General features: G+C 38.7%; 1 protein-coding gene and 1 long non-coding RNA gene across 3 annotated transcripts in view; one reads left to right on the top strand and one right to left on the bottom strand.

Moving 5' to 3' along the window:
* The window catches only part of LOC310901963 (von Willebrand factor D and EGF domain-containing protein-like), a 178,788-nt gene that overhangs the window by 89,077 nt on the left and 73,118 nt on the right, over positions 1 to 16,593 (bottom strand). For both annotated transcript variants that reach the window (XM_083842703.1, XM_083842702.1), the window contains exons 9-11: positions 16,308 to 16,578; positions 13,098 to 13,276; positions 8,646 to 9,580 (exon numbers count right to left, since the gene is read on the bottom strand). In XM_083842703.1, coding sequence (XP_083698829.1) covers positions 8,646 to 9,580; positions 13,098 to 13,276; positions 16,308 to 16,578 — 1,385 coding nt within the window. The remainder of the gene's footprint in view (positions 1 to 8,645; positions 9,581 to 13,097; positions 13,277 to 16,307; positions 16,579 to 16,593) is intronic.
* On the top strand, positions 4,859 to 16,462 carry LOC310901972. The gene is made up of 3 exons (XR_014586357.1): positions 4,859 to 5,005; positions 13,940 to 14,003; positions 16,330 to 16,462. It is a non-coding gene; the product is annotated as an uncharacterized lncRNA (long non-coding RNA).

The raw sequence follows: 16,593 nt of genomic DNA, 5'->3' as shown, positions 1-16,593 counted from the left end.
CTGAAGCCAATTATATTTTGAATTATTTAATATGTGTTTTCATATTTATTCTTTATCTATTTTCCAAAATGATCAGGCAAACTGAGGAAAAAAATTATACTATGTAGAGATAATAACTCTGAAAATTAAGGTTTTCATTTTCATGTTATATATATAGAAACTTTTTTTTTTTTTCAAAGCATTGATATCTCAGTGAAAACTCCTTCACTTTTTTAATGTCATCATGAAGGAAGGAAGAATTTATTCATAATGTCCTGAAGCTGTATGTAAAGAACACAGTCCCAGTGACATGGAAGCAGTGTACTGAACATCTCATGTGAGAGATCTGCATGAAGTGTTCCCTGCTTTACAGAAATTATTACTGAAGAAAAGTGTATTTGACAGAAACAGTTATGTCAACTTCCAAACTAGAATCTAAAACCACTGCCTCACTTACTGTCCAGCTGTTGCCAAATGAACAAGTACGTATTCAAGGAAACATGGTCGGCATGGACGTAAGAAATTTTCAGACCTCCTCCTTCAGTTGGCTAGATAAGAAAACTCAGAATTGTGGAACAGAAAAGACAATAATCAATATGAGCAAAAAGAGAAAAGGCACATTTGTAAAAAGAGACCTTTTCCTTGATATCTATCTTTTTCTTCATAATATAAGTAATCCAAAGTAATGCTAATGGTGACTTTGCTAATAGTTCACCCATAAAAGTCAATGGAATTATTATAATTAAGCAGATAATTAAGACCTATAACTTAAGCCCTGTGATTTAAGACCCCCCTCTTCTTATTATTTGAAAAGAAAAAAAGCTTTTAAAAGAATAATAACCTTTTAAAATTTCCATCTTTTTGTAGTAATAGTACTCTCTTTCGGCCAGAAAAGTTTAATAGTAGTAACTATAGCGTTCACTTCTCTTACAAGCACGTTTGATGCATCTTTTGAAATCTAATTTTGAAAAATTGACACAATTAGTTGTTAAAACATATTGCATTCTCACTGCCATATAACGTGATTTGCCAAATCAGCCAAGAGCTTGGTTGCGGATATTTGCTTATTTACTAATCTAAAGACAAATATAGGAAAACAACAATATAAACAAGCAAAAACAATCATTCAGTGCCTGTAAAGAGGATCAGATAGAAATTCCATAATTTCAGGTATGTGTCTATTTCTGAGGTGCATATGGTGATATCAATTGTTGTAGTTCTTCCCTGAAGATGTCATGCCAGCACTGCAGGCTGGGAGTAGAGACAGAGGCTACCTACCACCTACATACACCGAGTAGTATGTTACTCTGTAGCTATCTTAGTTATTTAAGAAATTAACTACTTTTCTTTGAAAAGTCTAGTATGCATTTTATACTATGTATAGTCTAATTTATGCATGGCAAACTTCTATTGACCCAAAACATCCTAATGGTCCTTCTGCACTGTTGTGATGTATCATGCCGACAAAGCACATATTACGTGTGCTGAGAAGTAACCATTTATTTGACAGACTAACAGTCCTTAAATAATCATTATGGCACCATGATCTGGAGTTTAAAGACCGCTGAACTGATAGAAGTGGAAGAAACATAGTTATTACAAAGTCAGTATGTTCCCATGCAAAACCTCAAAAGCAGATGTTTGACTTAGAGGACTGAAATCCTCTGTCCCTTTTCATCCGAGGATCTCAAAACAACTTAAATCCTATCTTTAAATGGCTCCCCCATGTTTCATCCTCAAAAACAGGAATTATGCTTAGAAATCAAGCACAACTGTATAAACATCAAGATTTCTATAGTACTTATCTCATGAAGTCCCTGCCTTAGGACAGTAATAGCAGACCTTGTGCTGCTACTCAATATAATTTTATTTTAAAGTATCTTGTGCTTTAATTACAACATATGAAGAAATTCTGACAGGTCTATACAATCATCCTAAAAGTAACAGGGTGTAATTCATGTATCTGCTGTTTTGGATGGGTCTGAGGCACATGCTTGGTTGTGGTTCACAGCTCTGAAAATGCTCTTGGATTCACAGAACTGCCTAGTAACAATACCCTGATAGGCAGACACCTGTTTTGATATGACAGTGGTATATCCGTAAGCATGATAGGTAAGCATTAACTTCCCATCTTCTCACTATCCTTTTTGCTCACTTTTTTCTTTGCTGAACTTTTCACATAGAAATTTAAACTTCAAGTGTCATTACTTCACTGAAACTAATTTGTCCTTATTATTCCTCATTACCTTTTATCTTGTAATTGCTCTTTAGAGCTTCATACAATCTGCATATTACATTCCTCTATGTGTGCTTTACTAGTCCTGAGTTATTTTTTTTTTATATATAATCAACATGGTCAATATATACAAATGGTAAGCACCAACCTGATTTGCTATCCACAGTAATTGGATTCTGCATTTAATTACAGGTGGTAATGACATTTTAAGCACCTTATACAGGTGTTGGGGGGTTTTATGAAATGTTAAGCAACATTAAGAAAGTCTAAGCTTCTGGAGCATTGCCAAATTTCAGAGGTGCCTTTCAACTCCAAATTGCAGTTTTCATGGGAGGATAATTATAGCTCTGGCCACCTGGACCGCTCCTGCTGGAGGCAAGCAGAGAGGGGGAATACAGCTTTCTTCTCTCTTTCTCCATTTTTTCCTTTTAAAATATTCCAAATGTGTTATGGGTTGTATTCTGATCCCTAAAAATACTGCATGGCCATGTTTTCTGTGTATGTGTGTGTGAGCTTGTCAAAACCAGTGGCAGAACACATTATTATGTATTGGCAGTGCAGCTGAGATTGGGTGACCTTGGAAAAGATACTTGAATTATATTGATGGCCTCCTTGATCTTGGGGGAGGTTTAATTCATGTATAAAAATCCAGGCTAAGAACATTAGATGAAGATTTGTTTTGGAGCTAATGGGAAAATATATGGCCAGGAAAAGGAGTTGCCTTCTCCTTTATTATTCATGTAGCTTTTCCTGGATAGTAACTTTTTCCTGACAGTGGAATTAAAACATTAACATTCCCAAAATCAATATTCATTTTTTCTGTTTCCTAGGTCCTGTTTTTTTAAAAGAAATATAGAGAAGCAGCAGTTTTATATGTCCTGCAGAAACCTAATTCGGTTCTTGATTTCTACTCCTTTTCTTCCCTTCCTAGAGAACCTGTGCTTATTAGCAAAAAAGCCTAAAGGCTTATCCTGCTTTTGCTTGCACAGTGATGACTGCCTGCACACAGCCGGACAGGTCAGGATGCCCGAGCTGTCAGTTAGGAAGCTCAAGCTGTTCCTGTTAGAAGATGCGGCTTTATTTCTGAGATTAATCTTAATTCTTTATCTCTAATAGCATTTTCTGGTGTGAAATCCTGGCTTTAGTGACGCCAGCAGGACTTCAGCTCTGAGGACATCCAGTCTTTTGAACTGTTGTTTAAGAAACACATCATTATTCTACGATACCGTAGTACTTTTGCTTGCAAATTGGTGTTACATCACACGATGTCTGTGGAGGACATTTCTGCCAGTGAAATGTAAAAACAAGCAGATATCTTAAAAGACTGTTGCCAATAAAACTCTAAAATCAAGAACAGCTAAAGGTGAAGCTCACACTTATGTGTTGCTTGTCTATACTGAATTAGCTAGCTGACCTTTCCTAAGTATTATAAAGTCCAAGTGATTGGAGTGCCAGAACTAAGATTTTATTTCTCCTTGTAGGGCATCTGACCTCTGTCTGGATGCATAGATCTGCTTTGCATTGCATTTCTAAGATCAGGTACTTTTATAGATACACAGCTTCTGTATTGTTACATAGAGAAATTGAAAATATATATTCTACATCAGTCAGAAATGAATTCATAAATAGACTGTAATACATGAAGCTCAGTACAGTTCATCACACTGACTCACTGTAGACCATGGCAGTACTTTTCCCTCTCCATTGTTAATGCTGAAACCAACTTCTCTCGCAGAGTCCCATCTCTAGAAATTTGTATTTTCCAATGCAAAGACAAAGGAGATAGTTCTGCAGATCCAGTTTGCCAGCTGTTACCTAGTTTTCTTTTAATTTTCCTGGAATACTTGTCTCCCCGGTTTTGCTCAAAGATTGAATTTCAGATGTGTCTCCATCCCGTTATCTGTGTACCAGTAGCACAGGGGATGGACTATCCCAGCCATCAGGTCCTGTTCTCTCAGCCTGGCTGCCTGAGCCAGCTCCCCCTCAGCACACACTGGTTTTTCACCAGTCTGGCATTAGCTGGGCCCAGGATATCTGGGAGAGGAGCAGGAATGAGTACCAAAAGACACTGTTCTTAATTTCTTCTTTATGAAATACACTTGTGTAATCTAGTATAAAGAATTAAAACCAAGTTATCCAAATTAAATTATTGACCCTTCTGTAAGTACATAACAGCATTTCAAATGCTCTGTCCCAAGGAAGGTCCCAAGGTCACTTCAGGGGAGTGAATTCAGACCCTTGTGTTTTGGACCTCCCTGAAGATCACTGCTTTCCAAAAACATTGCAGCCAGCTCAGTTTCCAGCGTCCAAAGCTCTGACTTAAGGTTGTCACAAGGTAAGCATAAAACTTCTGAGGTAAATGAGAAGCTGTGGAGTAATTTGGACATTTTCAATGATTATGGGCCTCTGTCAGTACTTGCGCGAGGAAATGTTCTCTAACATTGAGGTCACAAGTACATGCAATATATGCAGAAATAATATTCAAAGATTGTTGCACAGACATAAGATCAAATACTCAGAAGTCAGTAAAAGAGAAAAAACAGTTTTAATCACTGGTATTCACTAAAATCTTGGTGAGTACCCACTGAACATGCTAAGTTAATTTTCAGAGCTCTGTTCCTCAGACGAAGGCAAACCCTTCTCTTTAAACAGGATGAAAATCTCCAAACTGTTACCACTGACGTTAGGGGAAATTTGCACTGCCTCCTACTCATCATTTGGAAGAGCTGAGGACTCCTCGGGCAACATGCTCTGGGAAGAGTCGAGCAATAGCAATTTACAGATTCAAAGGTAAATATTTTTCAAAGTGTTTTCTATTTGTGGAACCCATGTTACAGAAGATATTTGCAACTCTCTTGATCCCTGTTGCTCCCATTTGTAAATACTGTGATATCTTAGATAAATTTGGTCAGGAAATGGATCTTTTTCATTTCTAGTGTCTTCATTTTCAGGGAAAATAACAACAAAGCCAGTGAAATCCAGCCAAACAAAACCCAGATTTTATACTAAAGAGGATCCCTTCTTTACCAAACAAACTGTCAAAAATGTTGCCAATTGTTTTCCAGATGTTGATGTATTTTTTTCAGTGGTCTGTGGGCTAAAAAGGAAAAACTTTAAAGCTGTATTTACTTAAACAGCTGATTTTTAATCCCAACGTTCCCATTTTAATGAGAAACATATTGCAAAGTATTTTGAATAAATATTTTCTTTACGAAGTGGAACACACAGTGAATTACTAAGTAAATTTATTGTCTACATGAACATTTGGGAAACAGCAACTCCTCTTTAACACCCTTATTTTCATGCCTAAAACAGCTCAGAGTTTTCCACAGGCTATAGGGTATATCCCATGAACTGTGGTGCACGCTCAGGGCTTTACCCAGTTCAAGTTGGTAGAGAGATTACAAACAGAAAAAATATATATCTGTATTTGGCAGAGAAGATTTTAGCAACTGAAGTGAATTTACTAGCCTTTATAAAAAGTCTGTTGTGACATTCTGATTTTTGTTTTTGGTTTTCTTCTGTACAAGTGTGTAAGTTCCCCGTGTATATCCAGGGTGTGGAATACAGCATGAGTGATTGTTGTCTTGTCTCTCTGGAGACCGACTGCTGTTGATGAGAGGACAGCATACAATCTCACTAGTATGGTAGGAGAAAAGAAAAATGAATGGTAAATGTGCACCAGGTCAGGTGCACCCTTGGGAAGACATGTCTGCGCATCAGAGAGTTATCCCACTACCTCTTCCTCCAGAGCAAAATGAATACTGGTGGCTCAACGTGGCAATTTCTACTACATTTTTAATTCATGCTTTCTCTTCTGAGCTCTCTTTACTTAGCTAGAAAGCATTCTTCTCCTCTTGGGTACTAATTATTAATGTGTTTCATTGGTTTTATTGAATACAAAATAATATTCGTACTTAAAGTTTAAGTCGGCAGAAAATGTTTCACAAGTTTTAGTTAAAAAAAAATACAAATTCTTAGTTGCAACTAGAAAATGTGCACTGAAGCTCAGAGAGGGCTTTGGGAAGGTGACTTTAAGCCATAACGTACAAAATTGTAATAAGCTATAATACACAACAGACATGGATCATTTTACCTATTTGAGTCTACTTTTTGACTTGGTGAATGGTCTGGGTGAAGTACCCTCTGCAAAGCCTGCGTTATACCTCAGAGCTTCCTTCCCATGCAACAGCTGAGCGTTTCTGCAATCCTGTGCCTATTGGACACGGACCCAAAGTGAGGCAGTTGTCAGGTTATGGATGCATACAGCATTGAAGTTGGTGTAATGTGAAGTCTATAGAGTGTGCGAGAGAGCACAGTGGTCTGTTGATTTTTACATTAAATATTGCCTTGAAATGTTGGGAAAAGTGTGTGGTAATTTTGGGAAACGGTCTTCTGTATTTTTTTAAGAAAACTGCAGCAGCAGGGAATGCTAATTTTATTGAAACACTAACAAACTCATGACCAGCAAACACTTTATGAATTGCAGTGACGTGGCTCTTCCGAGTGTCCAAAGCCAAGCTCACTTCCCTGGGGACCAGGCTAAGCCTGAGGCTGCTCTGGCAGGGAGCATGCAACTAAAAATCTCAACATCCTTATGGCAGCTCTCACACTGTGGAAACCAAATTGCAGGCCAGGAGAAGTGGAGAAGAAATCTTTCCAGGGAAGTAGTTCTGGAGAGAGGAGGAGGCTGCTGGGAGTCTGTATCTTGACCAAGGCCGAACTAGGAACTCTTTGGAAAACTGGAGTCAATAGTTAGATTTATTTTGAACTCCAATAAACCACACTCCCAAGAGAGAAGAGTTTTGAAGCGAAGACCAACTACGTCATTGTCTTCAATGGGAGAAAAGTGAAGCAAAAGCAGTGAGAGACATGAAGCAGTCAGACCAGTGAGCAATAACTGCTTACAGCTCATTTGCCAAAGCTGATGTATCATTTCCCATTCCTAAGCCACCACGCAGTCTCAGGCCATGTTCTGGGCTCTGGCCTTGTTTATAGTTGATGTAACAGCAAGAAGACAAGGTGCCATTAGATTTTAGTTGAAAGGTCATACTGAAGCTATTTTCCACTAATCTGAGGGAGTTCAGCCATAGAAAAGCAAAATAAAATTTAAACATCTGGTCTAAGCAACTCTTCTATCCTGACTTGACATTTTTCACAGAGAAATGAAGTTAAACATTGAGTTATATATTGAACAAATACTGCAGAATTACTCAAACTGCTTCTCAGTCCCTGGTGTCAGTTGTTCTCTGTGTGAAAGAGAATGAATTTTTCAAAAATTTAGGAAATGTAGAAAATGATCCTATAAATTTTAGCCTGCTATTAAAAAGAAGCAAATGTCAGGATATATTTTACCACTTCAAATCAGTGCACTGACAACATGTTTATTGTGTAGAATGTGGATAATCCTGTCCCAGTTAGTAAATGCCTTGGGAGTATCAGATGTACTGCTGAGCTCCAGGGCTGTCTGAGATTTGGGTGCCTCGGCTAAGCCACTAGCGACTGACCTTGGATAGGAGCTTTGCCTGTCCTAAATACAGGATATTGTCCAGTAGCCTAAGCATTGTAGCAAGAGGCTTTCCCCCCCATTTGGGATGGATGAAGGAGCATGCCTTGTTATTTCAGCTTAGCTGAAATGTTGTTGCTTCTTAAGCTGCAGGAACCCAACTGTGTGGCTGAGCCTTAAGTACCTTTTTGTAACTTTGAGTTTAAGCTTATGTGGTTTGCTGAGGCAGGGCTTACGTTTTGAAATTAATGTGAACATTTATGTGTGTGCTTAGTTTCAAGTGCTGTGAGTACTCATGCTGGACTTGGATTTATCCATTGAGGGGCTGAACAGTAAAGAAGAAACAAATCTAGTAGGATAGTCACCTGTGTAAATGTAAGGCAATTCAGAAATATTTGCAGAATCAGGCCTGCAGGTTAAAGTATATTCTGTAACTATTTTATGGCTTTGACAATATTATCTGTTCATTTTGTCATATATATATATATATAATAATACAGAGTTTGAAATTCATTTCAATTTTTATTCTCTGTTGATGAGGGAGAAAAATAAAAGAAGTATCTATACAGTGTTAACATGAATATTGACCACAAGGTGAGCAGGACCCTCTTTTTTTGTCAGAAGCTTGCTTGTCAGCATGCTGGTGATAGATCAGATGTAAAGAAAATCACTTCTGCAAAACCAATTTGCTAAGGGGCTTGTAAAATCCATTTTTAAAAAGTTACTGAGGCAAAAAAAGTGAAGGACCAGCCAACCAGACATTTTGATCAGCTCTTCAAGGTCAAAAACTGATTACTAATTCATCAAATATCTTACTGGTAGCACTGTTTGAAGAGCAAACAACTCTGTGCAGATGTTCTACCTAATAACTTTAATACCATGGAAAGATGGGTAGGGTAGGAACAAACAGAATTTTTTACTTACTCTTGGCAATGCTACAATCATAGGAGCTGTGGTCTTCAAAGCACTGGCAGCCCAGGTTCGTGCATTGTCCATTGCCGTTACAGAAAGCAGGACACCGGAGAACGGTGAGGATTTCCTCCTGGGTAGCAGATGGCTGGTTTCTGACATGAAACACTTTACCTCTGTTTCCTAGCACTCGTCTTTCACATTCATTTTCCAAAAGTGCTGTCAGTGTCCTCACCCAGGCCACGTCATCCTTGAGCTGTAGATCTAAAATGCATATATCAGTGGCCTCATCTATGAGTTCCCCAAGGAGAGCCTTACACACCAAGCCAATGGTGGAATTTGCGAGAATTTGGTGGCAAATCTCCCGAGCTTTGGCAGAGGTTAGACCATTGGGAGTAGGCCATCCCAGTGGAAGTTTTGTCCGAATCCCTTCAAAATAATCCTCTGGGAAAAAGTAGGCAAAGCTGTCTGAATCTGTCTGGCTTGGGCTATGCAGTGGGTAAAAGGATGAGTACTCATAGTAGTCTTCTTGCCTTTTTGCTCTCTGTAGTTGTTCTGTTGGCTTGGTAAAGTTAAGGAAACTGTTGTTTTTCATGGAAACATTATGTGCGAGGGGTTTTAATCGCTCCTCGGGGCTACCTCGCTTTTTGACCGATTTAGGCAGATATCTTTGATCAAAAGACTTGGCTGACAGTTTCCCATCATTTTTTAAAGCAGACTCTTCGCCTGAGTGAGTGACAAACTCTGATGTAACATCTAGATATGGGATTGCAGAAGTGTAATCCACATTATCATAATGGCAACCAGGAGATTGAGTCTGAAAGGCATTCGGCGTGTTTACCAAGGACACAGACTTAGTGCTCTCCTTCTGACATCCGCAGTAATTTTTCCTTTGCTTCCCCTCAGAAGGTGCTGGAGTCTTGTCAAATAAACTCTTCCCCGGAGGTATTCTGGTTTAAAAATAGAGAGAGATTAGAGAGAGGAAACTTTCAACAAATTGGTCTACACTGCTAAGTAAACTTTCTTTCCCTCAGGCTGGGGGATGTATAAATTCCCAATCTAACAAAGTACTTAAGAAAATGCTTAAGTTTAATCTCTGTTTTCTTTAGTCATTTCTGTGCTGCCCTTCTTGAGTTGTCCTGTAGTTTTTTTAGCACTATATTGGGACTTTTTGGTAACAGATGCTTAAGTGCTTTGCTGGAGCAGTGCCTAAGTGTGGGATGTCACTTTGCAGAACTTTTTCTTAGGTGCAGGTTGCCCTTTGCATATTACACATGAAATAAGGCCTTGGATTTGTCCCTGGTGTGATTCAGATACAGCTTGGAGAATGACAAAAAAGATATATCTGTTTCAAATACTTCATTATGAAAATCATCTTTATCCATTTGCCTGGATTTTCTACCAGCTGTTTCCTCTAAGACTTGGATCACTCTTTTTTTTATTATTTTTTTTTAGTTTTTCCTTTTTTAAATGCATACTTAATTTAATTTTTGGCCTCTAATGGAGCTTTCTTGGAGTTTTTCTTTGGACACAAAGCAGTTTTCTAATGATCATGGGGTTAGGCTATCATGTTAGGTATGATGACTTTTTTTTTCTCTTTTCAATTTACTCTAACTTTAATGATAGATGAACTTCAGCTTGAATAAACAGCCATGACTGAAGTTTCCCTGGAAATTTCATGAGCACAAGATCTCTTATTGATCTTATATGTGCAGTGTAAGAGGCTTGGAGTTTCATAGAAAAAGATACTTCTTGTGTCAATAGCTGGCAACACTTTATTTCCAGACAAATATGAAATACCACCAAAAATTTAAATCATTTTGGCACTAATTTTGTCTTGCAGCCAGAGGGTTCAGGAAGGTGAAAGCATTTGTCCACATTTCAGAGCCAAACACTACTGTGGAAAGAAGAATTGACTTTATCCGATTTTTTCAATGTGTGGACACAGCAGAATACAGTGGGGTACAACAGGATGCCTTTTGTGCCAAAGAAATGCACGAGCTCTTCCATGCTCAGCACTGGCTTTCCTTCAGTCCTGGTCAATAAAACATGTTTTGCTGATTGAGGGAGTATTGAAGTGACTTCTTGTCCTTTGGACAACACAGTTTTAATTTCCAGTGGGCATCCTGCACACAGTGTTTATCCAGCCCTGACTGGTGGTGCTACCTGCAACAGAGGTGGCTCGGGCTTGCATCACGAATTAACAATAAACCTAAGGCAGAAAAAGTATTTTTTTTCCTTTAAGGGGACACCAGATAAACTAAAGACTAAGTAAATATTACATAATAAATAAAAATCACATAAAGTAATCCCAAACTGGGACAGAAGCTTAAAACACAAATGGAAATTTCAACAAAATGAAACACTTTTACTTTGGTATTTTATTGAAATGAATTGTTTCACTATTTCTATGTGAATCATTTGGAAACCACTGGAAGCCCCTGTCCTTCCTCACGGGCATGTACCTCGGTGAGCAAGGAAAGGCCTCCTGTCCTTTGCACAAGATGACTAGATTACCTCTCCTCTTGGTTGCCCATTATAACCAAGGAAAAGCTAAAAACAAGTATTTCAAACTGAGCTGGATACTATTACAGAGAGACCAAAAGGAATACCGGTGCTCCTGATTTCTCAATAATTGCAAATGGTACGGAAAACTTTTAGCTACTTAAAATACATGTTTTAGAATTCATCTCTTCCTTATCCAGATGCTATTTAAGGACTGGGAGGATCTGATGTTGCTTTATTGTTTAAAAGATACATTGGAAACCTGATGTTTTAAACAGATCTGTTTTCAGCTGCTTGAGAGTGGAGGGAGCCAGGGAAAGAGCTGAACTGCCAGATGGTGAGCACTCAGACTAGCTTCAGGTGCTGCAGAAAGCATAGTATGCTTTAAGTGTTATTTAAAATGAAATTAAAAGCTGTGGCTGTAAAATCATTCTCCAGGTTGTGTTTTTTACTGCACCATTTCTCTGTTAGTGGATCAGAGACTAATCCAGTCTCTTCTGGAGGTAACAGTCTTTTCATTGGCATTGCTGGTTTTTGAATCAAGCTTCTGAAGAGTCCTTGAGACTCCATCCTTGGGAGTACTGTGAAGTTGAACTTGTCACCCATCTTGCTCTTCTCACACAGCAGGAACTTTCCATTTCTTTCCTGAAGTAGCTCCATCATATGTGACAAGTACTAGAAAACTCCTCACTGTTTTATAAGTAAATTCCTGTATGTTCTGCCTTGGCTTCTGATCTTTCAACAAAAATGTTTGACCACCTGCTCTCAATGCTCTTGTTAGCCTCTCTTTGGGTAGGCAGAAGTTGGTTGTTCTTGCACCAAACTATTTCTCCAGTTGCCTTCCCAGAAGCAAGTTCTGACTCAGCCTCACAATTTTAAGATGTTAAAGAAGGTTGTTGATTTCTAAATAGCACAATTTGTAGCTACAGGTCAAAATTGCCATTAGATAGCCATTATGTAGGCTGGTTGAATATAACTAGAATATAGTAGAGGTGTTTGTTTGTTTTCTGAAATGTACTAGGTCTAAAAAGTATTGCATTTATTGTGTACTAAGTTCCCATGTACAGATTAAGTGATAAATTAAGCCGCGTGTTGACCCATCTAACTGTGGTTTGGGTTTGATCCAGCTGTGCTAAATTTTCATGCACTTGCTCTTCCCACATTAAAGAAGAGAATATCATGGCATGAGGTGATCTTGAGAAATCGGCACAGGTAGACATGAACAGCAGTGTTCACCTTATTTTCTCCCTATTTGTAAGACATAATTCACAAGCAAACCTACACAGCCAAAACAGCCCAGTTCAGTTTTGGGAATGCCTTTTAGGTATGTTTAGACAACATGGAATTAAAATGTGAACTACTGCTGGGGACAGGGACAGGGACAGGGACAGGGACAGGGACAGGGACAGGGACATGTCAGAGTGCCAGACTCCTGGCTTTGGTTCCAGACCATGTGTCCTAGAAAGTGGAAATTTTTTGAGCTCACCATCATCATTAACAGAGTAGATATTAACTTTTAGCATGGTACATATATTACCACACTTTGTCAAAATGTAACATTTAATCTATACTCACATATTGCAATTAGTGTTCAGGAATAAAAGAACAAGGGAAATACCAAACCCTTAATTAATCCCTATTGTCAGTTATCTACATTTTCCAGTGCGGGTGAGAACTGCATCTTTTTTTAACAGCTGAGTGGGATCTTAACACAGCTGTTAAGTTGACATCACTTGTGAATATAAAACTTCTCCTCAGTAACTGCTTATGTGCACTGTGCTGACTGAAAAATAAGCCACCATGCTGTTTGGATGGTAATGGGCCTCCAGGCTTCCCTTGCTTGATGAAGCAGATCTCTCTGCCAGGTCATTAGGGGAGTACATAATGAAATTAACGTATCAACATCCCTGGATTTAGTGCTAGAGAACATCTCCCGGTCTGGGATCCTCTCTTGCTTAGTACCTCCACTCTTCTACGAAGTCTTCCTCAGGCACATTGCTCAAGTCGTTGTGACTGATCCCATCAAAGAGGCCACACAAACCTCTGGTGCTGTTGAAGTCACTGCTCGGCGTCCTCACCGTCAAGCCCATTCCCCACTCGCTCACGTCAGCTCGAACAAATGCTCCCGAAGGGAACAGGATCTGAAGAGGCAGAAAAAAAAACAGTGAATTGAAGCCATTACCAGGCTTTTTATGCAATAAAAATTGTCCCTTTTTATAAACAAAGATATCAAGGTAGAACATTGGCAATGCCGCTGGTAATTTAAGATCACTTAGATGCACCATAAATATTTATATGTGCTATTATTTAGCTTGCTTCCAAATTTTATGGTGCTACCGTCTGACAATGTTACATAAATATAAAACTGCACAAGTACTTTCTTTTTAAATTAATAATTACATTCATTGAAGTTTTCCCACTAGTAAGTTACCAGCTAATTTTTGAAGCAACTTCCGTGACAATAAGACTACCCTTGTGTCTTTGCCTGGGAAATCATTTCTTTTAGATAAACTGCCAAGTCTGAAAAACAGCTTTCTTCCCGCTGAAAAATCGTTTCATTTTCCAAGGCTGGATTACCCAGAAAATGATTGTGTTTTAAAGTGGATAAAGCAATTTTCTCATTAAAGAACTTCTGGTAGGCTTACACTGACCTTTAAAAGAAAAAAAAAATCGTGAGGGTAAGACAAAGAACTAGCTGTGTGGATAATGGATTTTTCAGATTGGTGGTCCAACAAAAAAAAAAAAAAAAAGAATAAATCTGTTCAACTGAAATGTATTTTTGTTTGTTTGCTTTATTTTTCTAGGTAAAAAGAAAGTGATTGTGAAACTGATCCATGCCAAGAGTGGGAGCAAGAGCACTCTATCCTGGTAAGTAATCTTACTATTTTGTTTGATCCAAATGTTTTCTGATATTTTTTAAAAGTACATTAAATAGTTGGAAACTTCTCATTACAGTAATTTTAAAATAATTATCTTCCTTTTTTAAGTCACCTCTGGCTGAGAATAATTGATTCAGCCTACTAATGCCCATTGCTTTCTATCTCATTGTTTTTTAGGTCCCTTATAATCTCTTCCAAACCAAATCTATTCATGCTTGTGAGAAGTGTTTAACTTGTATTTGTATTTCTGTTTTGGAATCCAACTTTTATATTTTGGCTGCAATAAATAACAATTTTGTCCATTTTAGCTTCACAGTCCTCATTTCAACCAGGAGAATACTTTTTGTGGAAGCCTGTGCATGCCCTCCTGGTCCAGTTGAGACAAGCAGCAGAGTTCTGTTGACTGTAATAAGAGCCGTGGACACTGTACATTGAACACAAGCCCTCTGTGTTTTGATTGGGGGCAATTAAAGCATCCTTTAAAAAAATAATAAAAAAAAAGCATTAGCTTTGGTGAATAATGAAAGTCATCAGGTAAAACCAGCTCTCTGAGTACATCAGAAGGTCTTGGTTGTACCTCCACCTTGGCTATAAGTCTCATTTTCCAAAGTAACATTTTTTATTTTTATTTTTTAAAGGGGAGGAGGAGAAAACTCCAATGGCTTGGTGATTTGATTACTTTCATTTAATTAATTATTTATTTATTTTGGTTGTTTAATACATAGATCAGGAGGACTGCAGTTGACAAAGTGCTGGGTAGCATTTGGTTTCATCCTTCACATAAACATGTGCCTTCTAATTAAGTGCTTTACTACCAGGAGGAGCATCTCCCACAAGGTTGTCTATAAAATCCTTGCTGTCAAGACAGAATGAGCTGTTTCAGCCTTCTGTGCTGCATGGATGGATATTTCCAGGTGTGGATTTCTTTTCAGAGGGCTGTAACCCTTCCTTTCCTGCTGCTCCTGGGCAAGGCAAGCCATCTGCCTCAAAGGACCTAACAACAGCCCAGGTTTTCCTAAATCACATGGATTTAACACTGCCGATTGGGACTGTGAATAAGATTTTTCTGAGACCTAAGCTTAGAGATAGGTAGCGACATGCTGCTGAAAGCTGCTACAGAAAGGTGTAACAGCCTCATTCCAAGCAGCAGCCTTGAATGATGCAGAAGAACTAGCTCCTATCCTGTGCAAGGCTGGTGAAGGACAAATGCTGAGCAAATTAGGGTGCACTGCTCACAGTGGTGCCATCAGGGACCATATTCATTGCCTACAATTCCTACAGATTCTCATTCAGATCAGGTAAGGATTCTTATTCACGGCCTGGAGGTGTCGTATTTTATTTTAAACACAAAGGAAATCAGTGAGATTTACACAAGGTGTAAATGAGGATAGGGATTCCTTGGTACGATTATGCTAGTAATAAAACAGTAATTATATTGCATTCAGTTGCAAAATGAAATGACAGCTTGCTTCCTGCTTTTTCTCTATTCTATAATTAACAGATTTTCAATTACTACCTCATCAAGATCTTTTCCAAGTGAGATCACAAGGACAGCCAAACACAGGCACTCCCTGGCATTGTTCTGGCTCTGCTGTGAACCTATCTTCACCCAAAATGTCTCCTGGCAATAAATCTTGATGACAAAAGTTTAGGATAAAATTACCTTCTTGGATGTAATTTGTGCCTCTTCTTCTCACCAACCCCACTGGTGCAGCCTGCTCTTATTCTTCCAGTGAATTCACTGGATTAATGTGGATAAATGATATCCATGCAAAATTTGTAATGGCCATATATTTTTTTTAGGCAAATACTTTAAATTACAGCAAATGTTGCACATTTGCAGCCCATTTTCATGGCTTCAGGGGGCTGTCTGTATCTGGCTAACATTGCCTTTTTCTCACACTCTAAAACTACATTATTCTGCTACCTGTGATCTTTCCTTGAATATTTATATCATAAAGCTTTGCAAAGAAATTTGCTTTATGTGATGTGGTTAGGTAGTGCCCAGCACAAGTGAACTGAAAGTGGTTTGCCATTAAGTAAGCTACAATACTGGCACTTGGACATGTCATTGAGAAATTTCCAGAGATATTTGTTTTGTTTTCTCTAGCAGCTGGTTAAACCAACACTTCAACCCACTTCTTCCCCGCATCTCATTTTTTTTGGTACATTTTGCTGCAGGCGCTTCTCATGGTTTCAGATAGATATTTTCGCAGCAACCTCATTAATAATTCAGAAATATTAAACTGACATTTTTAAGAACAACAACAAGAGTACTCAAGCATCCACGTACTGTTATTTTTCTCCCTCCGTAGGCCTTTAGGATTTTGACCTGTGGCGATGCCCCGGTGCTCCGGATGGCTAGCTGCGGCCTAGTTTCCTGAGAATGGCCATGGCAGGAGTCCAGCACGACGACGTCGTCCCCCTCTCGCGCGGCCACCCCGCAGTTGCAGGCCGTGGCGGAGCGGAGGCCTCCACAGTCCCACTGCCGAACATGCACTTCGAACGCCCGCGCCGTGCTCTGGCACAAAAGGAAGGTGCCGATTTTGTAATTATCGTAACGCCTAAACGACGACAAA

This window comes from Anser anser, assembly GCF_964211835.1.
Source record: "Anser anser genome assembly, chromosome: 6".
NCBI lineage: Eukaryota > Metazoa > Chordata > Aves > Anseriformes > Anatidae > Anser > Anser anser.
This window is presented reverse-complemented; position numbering and strand designations above follow the sequence as displayed.